We start from the raw sequence: 22,120 nt of genomic DNA on the forward strand, positions 1-22,120 counted from the left end.
TGTGCACAAACCTCCAATGGCTTTCATTCATGTTAGAGTAAAATATAAACGTCTTAGATTGGCTTAAAAAGCTCTATTTTCTGGATCATGATGGTCTCATAACCTCATTTCCCTCCACTGTCCTCCTTTCCTCTAACCACACTCAACGTCATCAATTCCTCAAACACGCTAAGCTCATTCCCACTTCAGGGTCTTTGCTGTTTGCCCTCTGCCTGGAACACTTGAAGCCTGAGGGCTAGAATCATCTGAAGACTTGCTCACTCAAATATGGGGCAGGTGATGCTGAAACACTTACACATGGTAAGACCTTTCTTCATGGCTTGGGCTTCCTCCCAAAATAGCAGCTGGGTTCCAAGGACATGGGTCTGAAGAGAGAGATACCCAAGCAGAAACTCTCTGTAGCCTAGCCTCAAAGTCATGTAGTGCCAGTTTTGTTTCTTTCTATTTGTTGCGGTAGTTACAAAGCCATGTCCAATTTGAAGGGGGTGGGAATTAGATGCCACCTCTTCACTGGAGAGTGGCAAGGTTCTGGAAGAGCATGTGGGACTGGAAATATTGCTGTGTTATTTGGAAAAAAATACAGTCTGCCACAGAAAGTCTCACTGAAAACATTCTATTTGAACAAAGAACTGACATGACATTTGAAGAACAAAAGAAAGCACTTTCCAGACAGGAAGAGCAACGGAAGCGCTCTTTAGACAGGAGCATGGCTGACACATTCAAGGAAGAGCAAAGGCACCACTGTGATAGAGCACCATGTCGCTGTTCCCTCTGAAGCCCCTGTCACCTCGCTGCCTGAGCTGTTCACAAAACACACCTGCCTTTGTCCTCTCTCCAGGCTTAGGGAAAGCTTTTCCAGCCCCAGCGACTTCCTCCTTCTGGCTACTTGAAGCGATTTATGTCTTAGAGTGGCGACTAGGAATAACTGTGATTTTACTTCAGAGAGTTAATATTCTACCTGTGTGCGAACACATGCCTCTATTTAAAACTTTAAGTTAAATAAGCTTAAATCAACTTATGACATGACTTGTATGCACACAAGCAGTGCAATTTAATGTGAAATAGAGATTTTTGTCAGTTTAGTTTCTATATCATGTCTTTTTAAAATGTAGTCAGTAAATTTTAATCAAGCATGTCTGGTATTGTTTTTAAAGTCACAGAGCAAATCCATTGTCAAACTTTGAAAATGCACCTAAACAGATTGGTAATTCACTCTTTCTTGTTGAATAAAGTGAATTTGTGCATGGAAAATTTTTGCTGTTTCTCATATCAAGTTCCATTGGTGGAAGCAGGTATTGCTCATTACAATGAAATTGGCCAGATCAAGTTAAAAATCTGTTAATTTAATTTTGTTTAGATACAAATTAGCAAAATTTCTCAATCTTTTGTTCATATGAATCTAATATAATTACTTTTTGGAACTATTAGCATTTTAAATATATTTCAAGTATCATTTTCTGAGTAATACTGTTACTGAGAGTCTAAATGTAATAAATAGGTTTTCTCAGGAAAAACATCTATTAATACAATGCCAAGCGATTTTTATGTTTTGTGCATTCAGAAAGAAAATCGTATGTTTCTGAAAGTAGAATGATCTCATAAATGTAACCATGAATCAGACAAAGCATGTGAGATATCCAAAATTCTACTGTTACTAGGTAACATTTTAAATATCCAGAAGAGTTTAGTAGCCTTGAAAAATATGCACAGGATATTTTAGCCCCGGAAGGGAAACTTTGCATATCTTAAAAGTCAAACAAACGTACAATTCTCGTAAATGTCTGCCTGGAAGAGACTTCAAGACACCTGTGAGTGGAAGGAAAGTCAGGTAAGCTGAGCTGTGAGACCTACCTCTACATGCATTTTACAGTTGGTGACCTAGTGACCACAAATGGAGGCTCAGATGACAAGGACACCAAGGTTTCTGAGTGTCTTCAGATCCAGATCTCCTGTCCTGCTCAAATCTGGGATCTTAAGTAACCTCAGATCTCTGGCGGTCCAATTTAAAATGGCTTCAGGCCCCTTTCCAAGTGTATTTTTTCCCATGGTATGTATCACCTTTTTTCCCCTCAATTTTTTTATTGTGGCAAAATACACAAAACATAAAATTTATTACCTTAACCACTTTTAAGTGCACAGTTCAGTGGTATTAAGATATTGTTGTGCAATGATCACCACCACCCATCTCCAGAGCTCTTTTCATCTTGCAAAACTGAAACTCTATACCCACTAAACAACAGCTCCCCATTTCCCCATCCTCCCAGCCCCTTGCAAACACTATTCCACTTTCTGTCTCTATGACTTTGCCTGCTCTAAGTACCTCATATAAGTGGAATCATACAGTATTTGTTTTTTTTGTGCCTGGCTTATTTCACTTAGCATAATGTCCTCAAGATCCATCCATGTTGTAAGCATATATCAGAATTTCCTTCATTTTTAAGGCTAAATAACATTCCATGGTATGTATACATGACATTCTGCTTATCCATTCATCCTTCCATGGACACTTAGGTTGCTTCCATGTTTTAGCAATTGTGAATAATTCTACCATGACCATTGGTGTGCACCCATCTCTTCAAGACCCTGCTTTCAATTCTTCTGAAATATACATGCCCATAAGTGAAACTGCTGCATCACATAGTGATTCTGTTTTTAAGTTTTTGAGGAACCGTCATACTGTTTTCCACAGAGTCTGTACAATTTTACATTTGCAGCAGCAGTGCACAAGGGTTCCAGTTTCTTCACATGCTCACCAAAATTTTCTGGGATTTTTTTGATGGTAGCCTAATGGGTGTTGTATCACTTTTTAACATACTGTAAATTGCATGATAAATTTATTTTGTTTATTATTTCCCTCTCCCTTAAGAAGTTAAACTCGATGAATGCAGTCTTGTTTTCTCCCTGCTTTGCTCATGGTGCTGTCCACCGTGCCTAGAACAGTGCCTGGCACATGGTAGGTGTTAAAGAAATAATTGTTGAATGAATGAACAAATAAACGAGTGAGTGAGTTGAGTTTGATTTTATTTTCTTATAAGTATGCACCTTTTAACCAGAGGAGTATGATAGATTAAGAATTTAGAGATGTAGAAGCAGAATACTAAAATTAACATTTTTGCATTTAGAAGAAAATTACACATTAAAACCTTATATAATAATAATTTTAATCAGAATTTAGTTTATTAGCATGAAAGTCTTGTTACTTCACTTCATTATGTAAAATTGGATAATTTATTTAGAATGGTGGTTTTTAAGTGGAAACATTACTAAGAGTATGCATAGTGTTAGGATATCTGACAGAACTTTATCAGGTTTACCACGTTTAACTATCTAATTTACTAGATGTATAAGAGTTATTTAGGTAATCAGGCAGGATCTATTTTCAGACAACTGAAGTACTTAAGAAGGAAATAAAGTACATTAAATTCATAAATGCAACTTGAAATGTTGAAGGGGTGTAACTGTTGAAGAAGTTCCAAATGGTATTCAAAGATGTCTTAAAATTGATTATTAAAATTTACCAGTCTTACAAGTGAATAATAAGATTATGAGATGAATTTAAGAAAGTATCAAGTTCGGGAACTGGCCCCATGGCCGGGCGGTTAAGTTTGTGCACTCAGCTTTGGTGGCCTAGGGTTTCACGGGTTCGAATCCTGGGTATGGACATGGTACCACTCATCAGGCCATGCTGAGGCTGCATCCCACATGCCACAACTAGAAGGACCCACAACTAAAAGACACGCAACTATGTACTGGGGGCATTTGGGGAGAAAAAAAGCAGAAAAAAAAAAGAGAAAGTATCAAGGTTTTAAAATTGCAAATTTAATAGATTGAGTATACACGAGATAAACTTCTGAAGTTTCTTTTCTGCTCATAAAACTATCTGAGCGGTCAGCCCTGTGGCCAAGTGGTTAAGTTCACACACTCTGCTTCAGTGGCCCAGGGTTTGGCAGGTTTGGATCCTAGGCGTGGACCTAGCATGACTCATCAAGCCATACTGAGGCAGCATCTCACATAACAGAACCAGAAGGACTTACAACTGGAATATACAGCTATGTACTTGGGGGCTTTGGGGAGAAGAAGAAAAAGAAAAAAATTGGCAACAGATTTAACTCAGGTGCCAATCATAATTTTAAAAAAAACTATCTGTGAGGACACCAAAAGAACTCACATCAACAATGCCAAATATAGTACTTTTAATGATGCTTTTCAAGCAAAAGTATGACTTTTTGCATTAAATGCTGTATGTTCAGGGAATACCCAATTGGAGGATTTCTTGTTTGGGATCGAATCACCATCTGTCATAATAAAAAGAGGATTATGTATAATACTATCTATTTATCTGCTCTAGTTCAAACAGATCATAGTATTGTTATTGAAAACAAGAAAACCTGCTTTAGAACAAACCGACTACATTTAAATAAACTGAAACCATCAGCCACTCTATCATCTATCAAACATGCACATTCTTCTTTAATCATCCATTATTATTTTTATCACTTTAAAGAAAGTTTTGAAGATTAGGTAGAATGTGATAAATAAAAGATTGGCATAGAAATAATACCATGTTGATTAGTGAATAGCTTTACCATGTTGAAGAAAGCTATAGTTATGTCATCAAATGCTTCCCAAATTTCTACTTTTCCTAATTTAGTGATATTTAGTGCATCTTCACATTTTCCATACATAGACTATAGGAAGATAAAAACTGCAGTAGCCTACTATAATTCCAGAGAAAGAATAAATTATTATGAAAATATTATAAACTTGATTTGGCACAGATTTAAGCCATACAAACCTTTGGGAAATATTTTAAGCCCTCAAGGCAAATAATTGCCTAAAGCACAGGCAATCTAATTTTTTTTTAAATCTGAGTTCCTGCATTACTTGTGTCGACTGAAATGAAGAGTTCAGGTAAAGGTTAATTAAAGGAGTCGATTTGACAATCAAGATGAGGAATTTGCATCCCAGGAAACAGTCCAGCAGAGTATTCTGAGGAACTGCTCCGAGGTGAGTGAGTTTAAGCACGGCTGAAAGCTCCGTCACAAAACAGTGCATGTGCAGGGGGGAGGAAAAAAAGCTTACAACTAGATTTCATATATGTCAAAAAGGGATAGAGTACACCTGGCTTTTCTCTAGATTACACATTAAAGGTAACATAAACAAGAATTCCTTGGTTATACATCAAACAAGTTCAGAGATGCTGATGTTATCTATGTGTGGAGGGAGGCAAGGACTAGAGCTGTTCTTTATTCCCTTGATCGCTAAGAAATGCAGCTGTGGATGTAGGAGTGAGGTCCCCTTTATATCTTCCTACTGCTGATTTTTCCAGCTGGCATCTTCAGCCTTGAGACGAGGGGTTTGCAAGGTCAGTCTGACGCAGCTGAAGGTGGCCTGCGTGGCTGCGTCACAGTACAGCATGGATTTTATTGTACTGACTTTAAGCCTGTGCAGTGTGCTTGCTAGATTCACCTGTCAGACCAGGGAGAGGGGTCCCCCAAATCTGTCCACACTTGTACATTGTTCTTTTTAGTATTTTCCTCCAATTAAAAACTTCCCAGAATTTCAGAGGTGATTCCTTTGCCTTACCTGATGTTGGTAAGAACATAGAATATTGTGCTCAGTCTGAGGCTTTTTATTTTCAGGAGAACATTGAAAATCTAGAGAATGCTTTCTGTTTTCATTCATTTGTTCATTCATTCATTCACTCATGCCTTTATCAAATACTTATTGAGCATTTGCGTGGTCCAGGAAGCATAAAAGGCACTATTTAAGGTGGGAGAACATCCTTTTTAGGAATTTGAAATCTATTTAAGGCAACTTTGGAAAGCTTGCTCATTTTCCCCTGGGATGACCTTTAAAATATGTAAAATTATTAAGGCTATAATCAAAGTTTGTATAATCATGAAACTGAACGAACTAGCTGTGGGGTGTCCAAGAGAAAGCTGTCACCTACAGAGCCTGCTTAACCAGAGAATTCCCAGACAACTGTATGGAACTCCACAGGCCAGTTTGCAATTGTCGTACGTCATGAAATTTTGTTGCCTTAACCAGAACTGGTGTTTGCAGGGAAAATTACAAAAAGAAACTTTGTACATTTTACACCCACTAGAAATTTTTGGTGAAATTTTAAAGAATATGTTATAAAAACTAGCTTATTTAGATCCCTAGTAGTCTGCCAAAAAGGATTTACCATTTCTGGACCAGACCTTATTTGATACTTGAATTATTAGGGGACTAAAATTTCAGATCACTAAGATACAGAGACCAAACAAATGTTTTTACTTTCTATGCTCCTATTGAAAAAATGACAAGTATTTTCAGGAATTCTAATCCTAAGTAAGAACTAGAAGTTCTGGATAAAAATAAAATAAAACAAAATAAAATCTATTTGGAGGCCCAGGAAGTCTGCCAAACAGTAAAGATTTATAAGACCAAGATCCCAGAGAGAATGGAAGCTCAGAGAGGTAAATCCAGGTTGCCAATTCCAAAGGTAACTGCTGAGGCTGCAAAGCTAAGCAGAGACTTTGATAGATTCGAGAAGTTCCAGTGACAAAAAGCTGGGTTTTAAGGACTACAAAGAAGGAGGAAGCCTAGTAAATATTACAGGTTTTACCCTGGGACCCTAGAGGGCCCCATCTTAGGAATCAAGGGTGAGCCAGAATTAAGGCTCAAATTAGAATCATTTCAATCCCTGATTAGATTAAGATGACCTGAGATTCCTAGCCCCTCAACCAAAAGTAAATTCTCTAGGGGGAAATATCATCTAGAGATTCAGGTTATGTGTAATTTTCCATATATAATATCTGATATTAAAAGAAAAATCACCAGGCATAACAAAGTGAAAAGAGAATGAATGAATTGGAGTATGGGTCAGAAAAAAATGACTAACGTATGGGAGACAAAAAGAAAATACATAAAAGGGCACAAGAAACATGTGACATGGTAAAATGGTCCATCACATGTGAAATTGGAGACTTAGAAAGAGAGGAGAGAGAGGCAATGGGACAGCAGCAATATTTGAAGAGATAATGCCTGAGATTTTTTTTTTCCAAAATTGATTCTCATGATGAAGAGCTGAGAAAAATCTCCCTGTGGCTGTGATAGGAAGAAGGAAAGAACTGTCATTGTGAAAAACTCTGAAAGAATTCTCAATAACAAAGACCTACTCCTTAACGGAAAAATCTTTATGGAGCCTTATCCCAAGTGAGGGAAGGGCATTTCACTTCAGCCCCCTCTGGCCTTTCTGTCTCACACAGGAGAAGACATACTTGGGAAGGTAACAGTTCAAGGACACAGGTCCACTAAAAGACTGAATTTTAATCATAAGATTATAGAATGCTTCCCCTCCCCTACACCTCACCATGTACCAATGGTGCTCCAGTACAATAACAGTGGATTATGCTGAAAGATTATGCTGCAAAACATAGACTCTGCCTAAGGAGGAGTACTTAGGGAAGCCTAAGTCAACAGTGGAGAAAAAAGAGGACCCTAGAGGAATTTGAAGCCTCTGGTACTTACAGCTACAAAGATGTTAAACACAACTGAATTCCTAGCCAGATTAACATAAAACCTCACACTGAAGGCTATTTACCTATCTTATTGCCTGATATCTCACGTCCAGCTTTTAATGAAAAAATTACATGCTAAAAGGCAAGAAAAAAACAGCCTGAAGAGACAAAGTAAGCATGAGAACCAGACTTAGATATGACACAGATGTTGAAATTATGAAACAGGGAATTTAAAATACTATGATTAATATGTTAAATGTTCTAATGGAAAAAGTGGACAACATGCAAGAACAGATGGGTAATATAAACAGAGAGGTGGAAGGTCTAAGAATCAAAAGGAAATGCTAGAAATAAAAAGCACTTAATAGAAATGAAGAATGCCTTTGAGAGGTTCACCAGTAGACTGAACATGAGAAGATCAATGAGCTTGAGATATGTTAACAGAAACTTCTCCAAATGAAATGCAAGGAGAAGAAAGAATGAAAAGAACAGAATGAAATATCCAAGGACTGTGGGACAGTTCCAAAAGGTGTAACATATGTGTAGTTGGAATACCAAATGGAGAAGAAAGAGAAAGTGGAGCAGAAGAAATATTTAAAGTAATGATAGCTAAGAGCTTTGCAAAAGTACTGACTGATCATAGCGCTAGAAAGCTCTGGTGGTTTCTAAACATAAAATTGGTATGTTCACCCAAAGGGGTACATGTGACAATCCACTGAGTAGGAATAGTTTTAGAATTTCCATTTATATTTATATTTTAATTTTGGAAAAAGAAGAATTTTGGGGGGAAAAAGCTTTGGTGATATTAAATATATGCATTGACTCTTGTGCCCTCATTCTACCTTTAGATTAGTCCAGAGTTCCCGATAATAAGAGAGGAATTCTGGGAGAGAGTGTGATGGTTCCACAGCACCAAGGGCTTGATAAGAGTGTCTTCCCTTGTCCTTTTACTTGAGCTATATGGTAACACATCAGATTTTAAATGTAACAAGTAGATTTATGGCTTATATACAATTTTATGATATATGACATGTGGTTTTAACTAAAGTAGCTCTCATAATATACACGAGTGGCTTTAAAAGACTATTCCAAGGAATCAGGCTTGACAGTGATGGTAAAGCAAGCAAGGAAACAAGAAGACAGCAGAGCCAAGCATTCTGTTTCTTAGTAAGAGTTCTTTTTATAGTTAACAATACTGTATTATATAGTTTGAAAAGTTGCTAGAAATGGTAATTATGTGAGATGATGGAGATGTTAGCTAACCCTAAGGTGGTAACCATGTTGCAATATATAAATATACCAAATCAACACCTTAAACTTACACAATGTCATATGTTAATTTTATCTCAATAATTTAAAAAAGAGCTCTTTTGTCAAATGTATTACAAGATAAAAACAATGGCAGTCTAATTAGATCATATAAAGTTGGACAAAAATGTCCAAAATTATCAAGAACACTCTGAAATATGCTTTCACATCCACTATCATTCATAATTTAACTTACCTTAAATGTATAACGCTTATATTATACTTTTGCGATGCCTCTTTACAGCTATCACAGTAATGAGAATCAAGTATCGAAATAATCATAATTAGCTGTAAAAAAACATAATAGAGAAATGTGAATAGTGCCTGGATATTTGACTATATTAAGGAATTTTTGTTAATTTTTTCTGTGTTAATAATGTTATGGCTTATTTTAAAAATATACATCTTTAAAAAATACAAATTAAGGGGGCCAGCCCTGTGGCTGAGTGGTTAAGTTTGCAAGCTCTGCTTCGGTGGCCCGGGGTTCACTGGTTCGGATCCTGGGCATGGACCTAGCACAGCTAATCAAGCAATGCTGAGATGGCATCCCACATAGAGGAGCTAGAATAACCTACAACTAGGATATACAACTATGTACTGGGTGGCTTTGGGCAGAAACAAAAAAGAGGAAGATTAGCAACACGTGTTGGCTCAGGGCCAATCTTCCAAAAAGGAAAAAGAAAAAGAGATAAGAAAAATGGCATAAATCCACAACAATTGAAAAAATACATTAAAACATATACAGATAAATTATGTGATATCTGATTTTGCTTCAAAATAATCCAGGGCAGTGGTCAGGGGGAGTATATAGATAAACCAAGATTTCTATGAGCTGATAATGTTTGAAATGGATGAAGAACACAGAAGGGTTCATTTTAGTACGAACTCTATTTTTCTAACTATTAAAAGTTTCCATGTTTAAAAGGTAAAAAAATGTTAATTTAGAACACCACCTTTAATTTGTTGTATCACATAATGCTGACACAATATTTTCAAATAATAAAGCATATTCAATAGCATTGCTCTCACTAAACTATTATTAAAACTGATATGTATTCAAAGAAAGCAAAACTTTTTGTACCATTAATTCAAAAGTTTGCATTGCTTTTAAATTTGAATTATTTAATAGTATGCTTTACTCTATCTAAAGTTTCATCTAAACTTCATTTTCTAATTTCTATTTTAATGCACTTAATATAATATTAATGTAGTGTATGCATATAATTTATAAGTAAATGAATATGCATATTTTGGGGACAATATTCCCAAAATATTTTCCGATGAGGTGCTGTACTGTAAATATTTCTAATTTTCCGGATATTATGATGTTTTGACTTCACATCTTAAAGATTTTATTTTTTCCTTTTTCTCCCCAAAGCCCCCCCTGCACATAGTTGTATATTTTTAGTTGTGGGTCCTTCTAGTTGTGGCATGTGGGATACCACCTCAGCATGGCTTGATGAGCGGTCCCATGTCCATGTCCAGGATCCAAACCAGCTAAAGCCCAGGCCACGAAAGTGGAGTGCGCGAACTTAACCACTGGGCCAGGGAGCCAGCCCATGCTTTGACACCTTAAAAAAACACTTTTCTGGCTGGGGAGAGACTGCCTCCCCAGGGACTAGCCAATTCTTAGAAATAGCAGAGAACCCAGCTAGGAGCACATCTTTTATATGCAACCTAACCAATCTAAAACCAGCCTCTTCTATCTGGCCCATACGCCCCAGATGCAATATTCTTCTGCCTTAATCATCCCATAGCCATGTACCAGGCAACTAGGGACTACCCTTACAGCCTAGAACCCATCAAAATTATTCAAAGTAGCCAATCCTGAACAGTTCACCCTGTTCTGCCTTGACTTCCCCAGGGAAACCCCAATAAAGACTGTGGCCTAATCGCTCCTGTCTTCTGTCTGCTGACCACCCATGTGGCTCTGGGAGTCATGCTGTGCCTCCTGTCTCTAGGACCTGTGCGTATAACAAACTTTGCTGTTTTCTCAGTCTCTCTTTTGTGTCTTCCTGTAGCGAATTTGTCTGACCACCTCATAAAAGAATACAAAACAGGCACACATACCAAAAACAATCTTGGAGACCACTACCCTAGAAGTCTTTGAGGCCTTCTTCAAGCACGATATAAGCCTTTCTTCAATATTCGCTTAGCCTCTGCTTGAACTATTCCAGCATGCTTTTAAACTCACCGCCTCTTGAAGAAGCTGACTATATTATTGGAGTAGGCTGCCTGCAACAAGCAAGCAGTCCTGACATTGGCGTTTTCCAGGTGAAAAGAGAAGAATGGAAAGAGTTGGTAGGGCCACTGCTTTTATCTTTAGGTATGATTCGGAAGCACGGAAAAGTGAGTTAATCACCTGATCCCTGAAAAATATTGAAGTGCTCTTGCCTACCTCGACAAGGGCACTAGAGGGTTTTTGACTAAAACACTCCAGGGCCAGTTAGGCCAAAGCAACTTTTCCTCACTCTATCATTCAAATATCACCTTTCCCGTGATATATGCAGTAAATAATCCACAGATCAGCATCGTCATTTAATTCAGAGAACTGAACAAGAATCTTTGACATATTTGAATTTGGAATCTAGAGGAAAATGAAGTATTTCCTGTAAGAACTTTCCTTTAATCATTAGTAAATCTCAACAAGGCAGTGTGAAAATAATTTTCTCTGACCCAGCAAACAAACAAACAAACCACAAAAACATCTGTTTCTACTTTCCCAAAGTGGAAATGATGACAGCCACTACACTCTAATTGGCTGGTTCAGGAAACCATTCGACTATGGGTCGACCTCTGTTTAACTTTCACACTGTTTTACTGTAAGGAAGACATTTTCTTGGAACAATGAAATTGATTCTAGTAACTTCAAGGCTGAATTTTGGGCAACAAATAAAAATACTCTAAATTGGCTTGTGGGGTCTGGCCCTGTGGCCGAGTGGTTTTCATGTGCTCCACTTCGGTGGCCCAGGGTTTGGCTGGTTCAGATCCTGGGCATGGATGCGGCACCACTCGTCAGGCCACACTGAGGTGGCGTCCCACATGCCACAACTAGAAGGACCCACAACTAGAAATATACAACTATGTACTGGGGTGATTTGAGGAGGAAAAAAAAAAAGACTGAAAAAAAAATTGGCCTGTAAACTAAAATTTAGAAAAAGGGAATGCAAACCCTGGCTTTAGAACTGAAAATAAAGAAAAATCAAGTGTAAGAAATTTGTTGAGTGTATTATCTTTACATCCACTCTGGGTTACAGCAGTTCCAAAAATAGTTTCTTTTTCTCTTCTCCTTCTTGTTTTAAATTTCAGCTTTATTGAGGTATAACTGGTGTATACAATTGACTTGAAGTTTCTTGACACCATCTTCTCTTATACCCCTGTGCCTGCTATTCCTGCCTGACTCGATTCGGATGCTGTCCATGTAGCCCAGGTAAGCCAAGTGGATGGCAGCATTGCTCACAGTGATGTACCCTTAGGTTAGAGGTTATTTGAGGTTAGTAGAGATTCTGAAGCTGTATTAACCCAGGTGGTTCTGAGCTATGTTGGTGGGATGAAGAGACAACATTTAATAGGGTCAAACGTAAATAGATATATCATAATGAAGGCAAAGTCTGATGAGATGGGACTGGAAAAAAATTACAAAGAGGTTATGAGAAGAATAAAGAGTTAAACAAAGATAGTTGTAGAATATGGTTTGGGTCTAGCAGTTCAACGTGTCTCAGAGACCCCTTTTAACCAGGAGCTCTGAGCCTGCTGCGGAAACTGGCTTGCCAGGAGGGGCACAATCACTCCCCCGTCCCCTCCTGCCCTCTCCACCCTAACCACCGATGTGCATGGTCTTAAGTGCGCTTGAGGAGGTGAGAGGCCCTAGCCACGCCCTAGCCAGGCACTGAAACAGACTGTCAGGACTGGTTTGGCAAAGAGGAATGCGGCAGCTTCCAAAGTTACACATAATAAAGAGTAAGGAAAAATGAGATTAATAGACAAAGTGAGCGATTTTAGGCAAGAAGGTGATGAGGCCGATAACACTGGATCTCTGGTACAAGTCAAGAACCTAGTCTCCCACTTGGCAGCGGTTTGTGTCTTTAAAATACGCGTGGCTCTCAGCAAATCGTGCTTTCTGCAAGGCTGTGAGGGACACTCAGCCTCGACTACAAAATATTACATGCAGTGGGGAGCTCTTTCAGGGATGGATGCGCAGATGGCTGGGAAACTCTGGGGGCTGCGACTATGTAACTGGTGCTTTGAACACGGTGGACTCATGCAGTGTAATCCAAAAAACAGCTTTACTTCTGTCTTTTGTTGTCCCATTAAATCTGCCCAGTAGGTGGAATCCTTCTGTCTCCATGAAAACGCAACCCCTCTGAGTTTTCTGGTCACCCTGTGATAAGAGAAAGCCCTATGATCTTTTAAAGTGACAGCATTGCTTTAAGAGATGAAACATTGCAATATAAATGACAGCAATTCATACGACTAAATTAAAGTATTTTATGAATAAATTTCAAGTATTTTATAATATTTTCTGCAATAATGTTAATTTGTATGCCATCCCAATACAATGCTTGAATGTGATTTGTAAAATTCAGGGCTCATTTCTGAATCTAAGAAATTTATTGACAAATTCAGTTGCTACTGCCTCAGCAGAATGAAGTATCTCAAAACTGAAATGAATGAAAAATCACCTAAGAACTAAAAAATAAATAAATAAATAAAGTGACAACATAGTCACAACTCTGAAATGCAATATGTCCTAGATAATAATCAAAACTTTAAATCTGATTTCAACATAAAATCTTCTCACTTCCCTCCAGCTTTAGCCTTCTTTGAGCTGGCTACTGAAAGTAGGAAGGGGGATGTGGTCTTTCTTTTCTCTTTTATCCTGTCCTGCTGTTTCTCCTCCTTTCTCAGGTTTTTATCATTTCAGGTTTCTTGGTCCTTCCTGTGCTGATGGGAAATGGCAGAGAGAAGAGGTAAGGGGGATTAAGGCAGGGGGCGGGAAAATCACAACAGTCCATCAACTTTCTCCTCCAAAACCTTCTTCATAAAATCCTTTGACTGTCCTTCTATTTTTTTCATATTTCTGATGTAGGAGGGTTTAAATGAATTTTGGCTATTTTCTTTGAAATTCTGCATGCAAGGAAGTCTCACACTTCCTTGAATGCAGTACTGTGTGTATTCTGCTGCTTCATTCAAAGGTTCCAATTTAATATCCTGTTGCAACTATGTCATGAAGTGTTGGTGTCTTAGTCAGTTTGCGCTGCTATAACCAGGTACTGTAGATGGGTGATTTACAAACAACAGAAATTTATTTCTCACAGTTCCAGAGTCTTGAAATCCAAGACCAGGGTGCCAGTATGGTTGGATTCTGATGAGAGCCCCCTTCCTGTATGTAGACTACGGATTGTTCATTTTAATCTCACATGGCAGAAAAGCAAGAGAGCTTTCTGGGGTAGTTTTTTTTTTATAAGGACACTAGTCCCAGCTGTGAGGGTTCTGCCCTCATGATGTAATCACCTCCTACTACCATTACATTGGGGATTAGATTTCAACATATGAATTTTCAACATATGCATTGACACTAACATTCAGTCCATAGCAGTTAGGTATATGTGAGTTCTGTCCTCAGGGAAAGCGGTAACCCTGTAATTCCGCCTAGAGGCTTAGTTTTCCTGGAGACATTCTTCAAGGACCAGATTCGCATGGTTCATCTGGTGGTTGTTCTAGTAGCAGTGGCAGTGGGAATGTACATTTGTCCTAAGAGAGCTTGGAAGAGCCCCTGGAAGGCTGATACCAGCTGGTGTGCTTAATCAGGTATGATGTGGTTAGGGGGACTTTAATACACCTGCCATAAAAGCAGGGTTCTAGTGGTTTGAGCAGAGGATGATCTAACACAATAGATAGATGATCATTTTTAAGGGTCAACAACAATGCATGTGGAGTCCTCAGGGCAGTCTAAGACAAAGTCTATAGTTTCTACTGTCAAGAACCCTCAAGTATTAGAAGATTACATCCAGCATATTTTAATATATCTGAGAGCAGTGTGTTGAATGTAGAAATCACAAAATTTTCAGCCCAAGTTGAACCAGTCCAACATTTCCCTGTCTCCATGCTTTGGTTAAAATTATCTTGACAACACCATCTTCTTTCCCATCATCGCTTGGGTGGCTGACTTATAATTCTATGTTTTCACGTCATATTCAGGAGTTTGCTTTTATCTTAAGACAATGGTGAGTTATTGAAAGGTTTCAAGCTAGAACAATTATATGATGAGATTTGCATTTAAGAAATCTTATTCTGGCAAGAGTGTAGAGGATAGATTAGAGACAAATGAAACTGATCAGTACACCGACAGTTAAGAGAAAGTGGAGGAAGAGTCAAAAATAAAACTAAGAAAACAAAAATAAAGCAGAAAGGGGAGAAATATAAGAATGGTACAAATGCCCAAAGTGGAGGGAGTGATAAACACTGCTTCTAATCATTATGTGACAAATACTAGAAAATATTATCATTTCCATTTAATAAGGGCATTGTTGGCTTCTAACTGAATTGTACATGTGTCAATTCATGTCTTTTTAAACAAGAAATAAATTAAGATAAATCAATGTCTTATCTATATAAATTCCTGAATTAAAAAAATTGGAAACAAAAAACAAAGGCTGTGAAATGATATTTCTAGAAACTGCCTAAGGTCTTAATTTATTGGATGTTCCTTTTTTTTTTTTTTTTTTTGGCCTCTAAACCCTTTCTTCAGATGAAATCTTACTTAAAACTCAACATGTTTAAGAGATCTGGCATGCCAGTCTCCCCCTTCCCTAACCCTCACCTTCACTGGCTCCTTATGCACTCTTAAAGGGTCTATGGAACTCTACTCTGGTGACTCATCATTTAAAGTTGATAATTTATATTGGGAATTCTCTGAGCGCTGGGGCCTTTTCTGTTTTGTTTACCACTTTATTCCCAATACCTAACACAGCACCTGACACGAAGGTGTTGCCTGGTGAATATTTATTAAATGAATGAGTGAACGAATATTCGACAGAGAAAATTAAGTGACTTGGACTAAATAACACAGCATTGATGAGGCTGAGACTTAGTATATAACAAGCGACTGGGTAGATATTGGTAGCATTACCAGGATAGGAGATAAAGGAAGGGAAGTATGGGGAAAAGGATGCTGAGATCCGTTTTGGATTTGAGTCTGAGGTACTTGTGGGGCATCCACATAGAGGTATCAACAGACAATGAGAGTCAGTCTATTCAGCTTAGACTCAATGGTCCAGCACTTAAGCTTCTCTTGGAAAACGCTTTCATTCTTTTTTACTTTCAAAAACTATAATAGTCCTGGGATGTTTCCCGCTCTCATAAGGCCATTAGGGCAGAGTTTCTTAAACTTTAATGTGTAAACAAATCATGTGGGGAATCTTGTTAAAATGCAGATTCTGACCGAGAAAGTAGGGCCCGAGCTTCTGCATTTTTAACAAGTTTCCACGTGATGCCTAAGCTGCTCCTTCACCACTGTGTTTTGAGTAGCAAGGCACTGGAAATCAGTGCAAATGGCACTGAGAGTTGGTTAGCAGCTGTTTTTTTCTTTCTGTAAAATTTTACAATCACTATAATTAGAGACTGGTGAACTTGTAAAATCCTGGGGTTTTTTCCAAATAAATGTCGTCTCATAAACTTTGTTTTTGCATTTTAAAGATCATGTTTAGGTTTTTTATGTTTGCTTTGAAATGTAATATGGCTTTTAATTAATAATTTAATTCAAGACAAACCCTCTCTTGATTTTAATAGTGATCCTATAAACTATTTATTCTTTCAAGAAGTTATTTTAGCTTTTAGCCGTTAAGCAAAAGACTTCAGGCTAGGTTTAGCAGCTGTTAGAAATAATGCAGTAGAGAGGCAGGCTCTGGAAATAGGTAAATTCAAGACATTTTGAGACATCTAAGCGCTTAAAAGTATCAGTTGCAAAATAGTGACCTAGTTAAAGCTAGGCAGAGGTATAGCTATTTTTATCCTGAAACACAGAGACCATCCTCACCCCAAAGACAAAGAGATTTTTTTAGAAACCAGTAGTATTTGCTAGATATCACTAGGTCCATTTAAATTGAATGAATAACATAGGTTGGATCTGTACCTTCATCTGTAAGTCATTTCTCCTTTACCCTGATTGTTTCGTAAAGTTATATTATTCGTTTTCTCTTTTGCTCTTCCAATCAAAAAACTTTTTGGGATTTGTTGTCATTCTAGATACTGAGACAACTTTAAGTTAGACAAAGATCTTGAGCTCATGAGACTTAATTTTATGGGAAAACAGAAACAATAAAGAAGTAAATACATATGATAATTTCATGTGAAGATATGTACAATCAAGTGTTGCTTAATGATAGGGAGATGTTCTGAGAAATGAGTTGTTAGGTGATTTTGTCACGTGAACATCATAGAGTATACTTACACAAACCTAGATGGTATAGCCTACTACACACCTAGGCTCTGCGGTACTAATCTTATGGGACTACCTTTGTATATGCAGTCTGTCGTTGACTGAAACTTTGTTATGCAGTGCATGACTATACAATTAAGAAAAGAAAACAGGAATGAGCTAGAAAGTGACTGGTATTAGGGGATACTCTTAGATTGGGTGGTCTGGAAAGTTCTATCTAGGGTGTAACATCTGAGTAGAGACACGAGTGAAATGAAAAAATGAACCATATTAATATGAAGAGAAGAGAGAACAGTAAAGTCAAAATGCCATATGTAAAGAATAAGTTTGGTGTGTTGAACGAAGATCAAGACGACCAGTGAGATGAACGGCACAAGGGAGGGGAAAGCGGTAGGAGCCAGAAATTGGAGAGATAAGTAGCAGCCACATCAGGCAGAGCTTTGAAGACCCAAGTAGGAAGTCTGGATTTTATTCTAAGTGTGATTGCAAATATTTAGGGTTTTATGCAGTAAATTACATGATCTTATTTATTCTCCCTTACGACGTTCTCCTACTTTCTCAGATTAACAAAGTCATGGTTCTCTTTAAAGGCCCTGTTCAAATGTCATAGTCACTGTAAAACTTCCCTTAACTTTCCCAGTACTTTCTCTCCTTAGTGTTCCCATTTGCACACCCGTCTTGTGTAGTACATGCTTCTACTATAATACATTTCTCCACTAAAGTACTTATCACTTGTTTCCAACTTATCTTTTTTCTAAACTGTTAGCTCCTTAAGGGCAGCGACTGTGTGTTTATTCACATTCCTGCATGCCCAGTTCACCGCGCAGTGCATAGCACACAGTAGTAAGTAAGTGATTACTGAATGAACAAATCGCTATTTGAATTGTTCGCAGACCTATGCTTCTGGTCATAACCTCTCTATTGAATTCCACTCTCATATTTTCAAATGCCTATGGCATTTTCAATTGACTGTTAAATTTTTCCTCAAACTTGATAAGAAAATTTCACATATTGAGGTATTTAGAGAAGCCATTCTGATTTATACCTGATTCGGCCTGAACTTTGTGTGAACTAAAGAAGTCTGACTTATGGCCGGTCAAACACACATTATACCTCTGCTTTAACCATTAAAGGATGCATTCCATCATTACCCTACTGTCAGGAAGGTGCTCTGTGAACATAAAAATTAATGCCTCTCAGGGCCGGCCCAGTGGCCCAGTGGTTAAGTTCGCACATTATGCTTCTCAGCGGCCCGGGGTGCGCTGGTTCAGATCCCGGGCGCGGACATGGACTTGGCAAGCCATGCTGCGGTAGGTGTCCCACATACAAAGCAGAGGAAGATGGGCACGGACGTTAGCTCAGGGCCCGGCTTCCTCAGCAAAAAGAGGACGTCAGGCAGTAGTTAGCTCAGGGCTAACCTTCCTCAAAAAAAAAAAATTAATGCCTCCCTTCCTGTGATGGCAGATAAGACTCTCTTCCCATGGTGCCAGGGCCATGTCAACCCACTGAGTACATGCTAATCTGTAACAAAAATATTTTCTTGACACCTTGAAAAAAATCATATCCCTGCCATGCTTGACGTATGTTCTTTGTTCTGCAATGGTATGTAAACTGTGCCAAAAACCATGCTTCTCCAGAGTGGTTTCTCCCCTGGTGAAGGCTGCACTCCCAGGCTAGTCCTCAGCTTGGTTTGAATAAAAAACTCTCTTCTGTTCTTACTGTAGATTGATTACTGGTTTTTGCATCAACAAAGTCAACATTATAAACTCAGTATCTTGTTCTAACTTTTCCTTTTTTATTGGTAATACCAACTTCTTCCCAGTTTCCTCAGTTAGAAATTTGGGAGTACATTGATTCTTCTGATGATGATGTTCAGGATTTCGTCTACTCTATTTTACTGACTCTGGCCCTGGCTCAGACTTTCATCACTTAATTCCTGGAAAAATGCAATTGACTTTTGGCTGGCTGGATGGTCATTCTGACTCAAACTTCTTCTCTTCTCAAATTCATACTGTATATCACTGCAAGATCAGTGTCACTGAAATATCATCTTATTCATAAGTTCATGCATTGTTCTCCTTAAATACTTTTGCACACAATATGTGTATGACATTTCTTTCTCTTGTACAAAAGCTTAATTAATGTTCACATGAAGTAAATGAGATATTTTAATTTCCATTTTACAGATAAGGAAAATGAGATTTAGGTATGTTAGGCTATCTGCCCAAAGCCACAGTTACACCAACAAAGAAATGGTAGAGCTGAGATTTGAACGTGGGTCTTTTTAGCCAGGAACACTGAGCTCTGCTTAATCATTGCATTAGTGAATAGTATTTAAGTTTAAATTCCTGCTTCTCTTTGGAGGATTTCCATGATACAATCTTCCTTAACTTCCGATTACTGCTGAACTTGCATCTTCTATTCCACATTTCAAATCTCTCTCTAGTTATCTCCCATGGATTGATCTTTTTACTTCAATTAGGTTGTAACCTCCTTAAAACCAGAGATTATGTATTACTCGTCTTAAATTTCTAAGAAGGTCTATTACTATGGAGGGCACACAATAAATTCTAAGTCAATAACTGATAAAATATTTAGTACAGTCCTTGGCACATCTGCATGCTTAATAAATGGTAACAATGATTATTTATTACTACTACAGGGGCTGATGCATCAAATTGAAGTTCTAATAGGAAACTAGAAAATTCTGATCTCTACCTCAATCCTAAGAACTTTTTGCTTTCCTTCCTTATGATACAGAGTAATGATTTCTCAGGCTAAGTTACTGCATTTTAGTCCCAGCCACCCTTTCTATGAAGCAGCATCAATTACAAGAGACATCAGCATAACATCAACAAGCAGCAAAATTCCGTCCACCGTTACTGCTCTCTTTGAGAGTGCTTCGGATTAAAAAAAATGGAGCAGTAGTAGTGATATTTTTGAGATGAATGGTCAACGTGCTTGCAGTCTATCGATCAAACTTCATTTAACTTTAAAGAAGTTTGCTAGAAGTGTCTGCTCAGGACTTCCTGGCTCAAGTTTCCGATGTACAGAGCCTCGCACAATCAGGCGTCTAACCTGGCCTACAAGCTCTCCTTCAAATCTTCCTTTCCAGTCAAATTGGCCCAGAACGAGCAATAGGAAATTCCAGCCTTCCTGTCCTGCACCGTCAGCGGAGTTCCGATGACGCAATGAAAAGGGCGGATCTAGGGCCGCCCAGGATCTAGTTCCAAGGCTCTGCGGCTCCGCGCCGCCCCAAGTGAGCGCAGCCGCGTCACGTTACGTCCTCTGCTCTCCCGGAAGTGCCGCTGAGTCAACGGCGGGGGCGTGTCTGCAGACGCTCCGCGTGTAGTTGCTAGAGAAACGCGGGCCGGCGGGCCCGGCGCGGGTACTTTCCCTGCCGAGGTGGTTTGGTCTTTTCCGGAGCGAGCCGCGAGCCTGTGCAGGGGCCCAGGACCGGAGCCTGACTGGGTGTCTGGCGCGACGCCATGGAAGTAGTGGAGGCCGCCGCTGCTCAGCTGGAAACTCTGAAATTCCACGGCACGGGCCTTGGGGCTGGCCAAGGTCAGGAGGTGCCGTCTCCCGGCCCTGTTCCTATCCCAGAGCCAGGGCCGCCACCACCGTCGGATGAGGGGTCCCCGGACACTGGGCAGGCCGCCGAGGCTCAGCCGGCCGGGGAGCAGCCACCTGCGCTCGCGCCGAGCACTGCGGCGGCAGGGAGTCCCGCGCCGCCGTCGCAGCCACAACTGCCACCCGCAGGGAACTGCGTCACCGGCCCGGGCGCTGCAGAGCTGGCGGGGACCCCAGACTCCTTGGAGACCTCGGACTCGGATTCGGACTCGGACAGGTCGGATGCTCGCCGGTCCCGAAGCTGCGGGGAGAGGGCTTGTGTTACGGGCGCGGGGAGCCGGGGTCGGGGAGCCGAGAGGGTGTCCGCGTGAGCTCCGGAGGCGGGGAGGTCGCTGGAGCTCAGGGCGCACGTGTTTACACGTAGCTCGGACCGCCCATTCCTCGCTGTTCACAGCAAATCGCGTTGTGAATGTGAGCTTCACAATCAGATCTCTCTTTTTCCCTCAGTTTGGTAGGCTGAAAAGTCCTACGTGTAGATCGTATCATTTGCAGTTAGAATATGGAAAACCTGAGCATATTGGATTATTTTCATAACTACTCAGTTTGGCAGGTCCCTTTGTGGTTAGAGTTTGTGTCAGATCTGACTTTTTTCTTCCCCATCAAGTTTAGTGTGTGTTCGTGTTTTTTGAAGCAGATGAATTGAAGATCAGTTAAAGGATTTTGTGTTTCCAAATTGGCTCCTGACAGTTTTGTTAATTCGTAGACTCCTTGTGGGGAGCACGTGTTCATGAAATTAGCAAACCGTTGTTATTTAATAGTATTGTATGTTCTGCATAAGTTTTATAAGAGCCCCCCACCCCCACCCCCACCTGCATCCTCATCCTGTGTGTGCCTTATAAATACGAAATCTCTGGTGGGAAGGGACTTCAGCGTGTAGGATGTTACTAAACCACGCTGAACATTGTCTAGAATTATTTGAGTGTGTTGTGTGGGATACTGACCCGGTGAACAAGACAGACAGGACCCTTGCCCTACTTCCTCTGTCTCGTGACAGATGGTGATGGAAGCTAAATTAGGGGTAAAGACTGAGTGAGAAATAAAGGAGTAGAGACAGTATGTGTCAACAACTCTTTCAAGAAATTTTAAGGGGAGAAATCAGGGCATAGCTGGAGGGATTAAAGAGAGGTACTACAGAATGTTGGTATGCTGATGGAAATGCTCTGGGGCAGAGGGAGAGATTCATAATGCAGTAATAGCAGGAAGCAGTTCACTTGCAAATTCATGGGTTCCTGAG

At 39.4% G+C, this 22,120-nt stretch overlaps 1 protein-coding gene across 5 annotated transcripts in view; it reads left to right on the forward strand.

Moving 5' to 3' along the window:
* The first annotated feature begins 1,660 nt into the window (after positions 1-1,660).
* Positions 1,661-22,120, forward strand: part of NAF1 (nuclear assembly factor 1 ribonucleoprotein) — a 63,055-nt gene continuing 42,595 nt past the window's right edge. The window contains exons 1-6 of one of the 5 annotated variants that reach the window (XM_070608550.1): positions 1,677-1,828; positions 2,867-2,953; positions 10,838-11,090; positions 12,126-12,246; positions 13,741-13,786; positions 19,919-21,103. In XM_070608550.1, the coding sequence (XP_070464651.1) occupies positions 20,745-21,103 (359 nt within the window). In that variant the 5' untranslated portion in view covers positions 1,677-1,828; positions 2,867-2,953; positions 10,838-11,090; ... (1 more) ...; positions 13,741-13,786; positions 19,919-20,744. Of the gene's footprint in view, positions 1,829-2,866; positions 2,954-10,837; positions 11,091-12,125; positions 12,247-13,740; positions 13,787-17,704; positions 21,104-22,120 lie in introns of those variants that run through there. The other 4 variants (XM_070608569.1, XM_070608547.1, XM_070608541.1 and 1 more) reach the window with 4 other exon arrangements.

Source organism: Equus przewalskii, chromosome 2, assembly GCF_037783145.1.
Source record: "Equus przewalskii isolate Varuska chromosome 2, EquPr2, whole genome shotgun sequence".
NCBI lineage: Eukaryota > Metazoa > Chordata > Mammalia > Perissodactyla > Equidae > Equus > Equus przewalskii.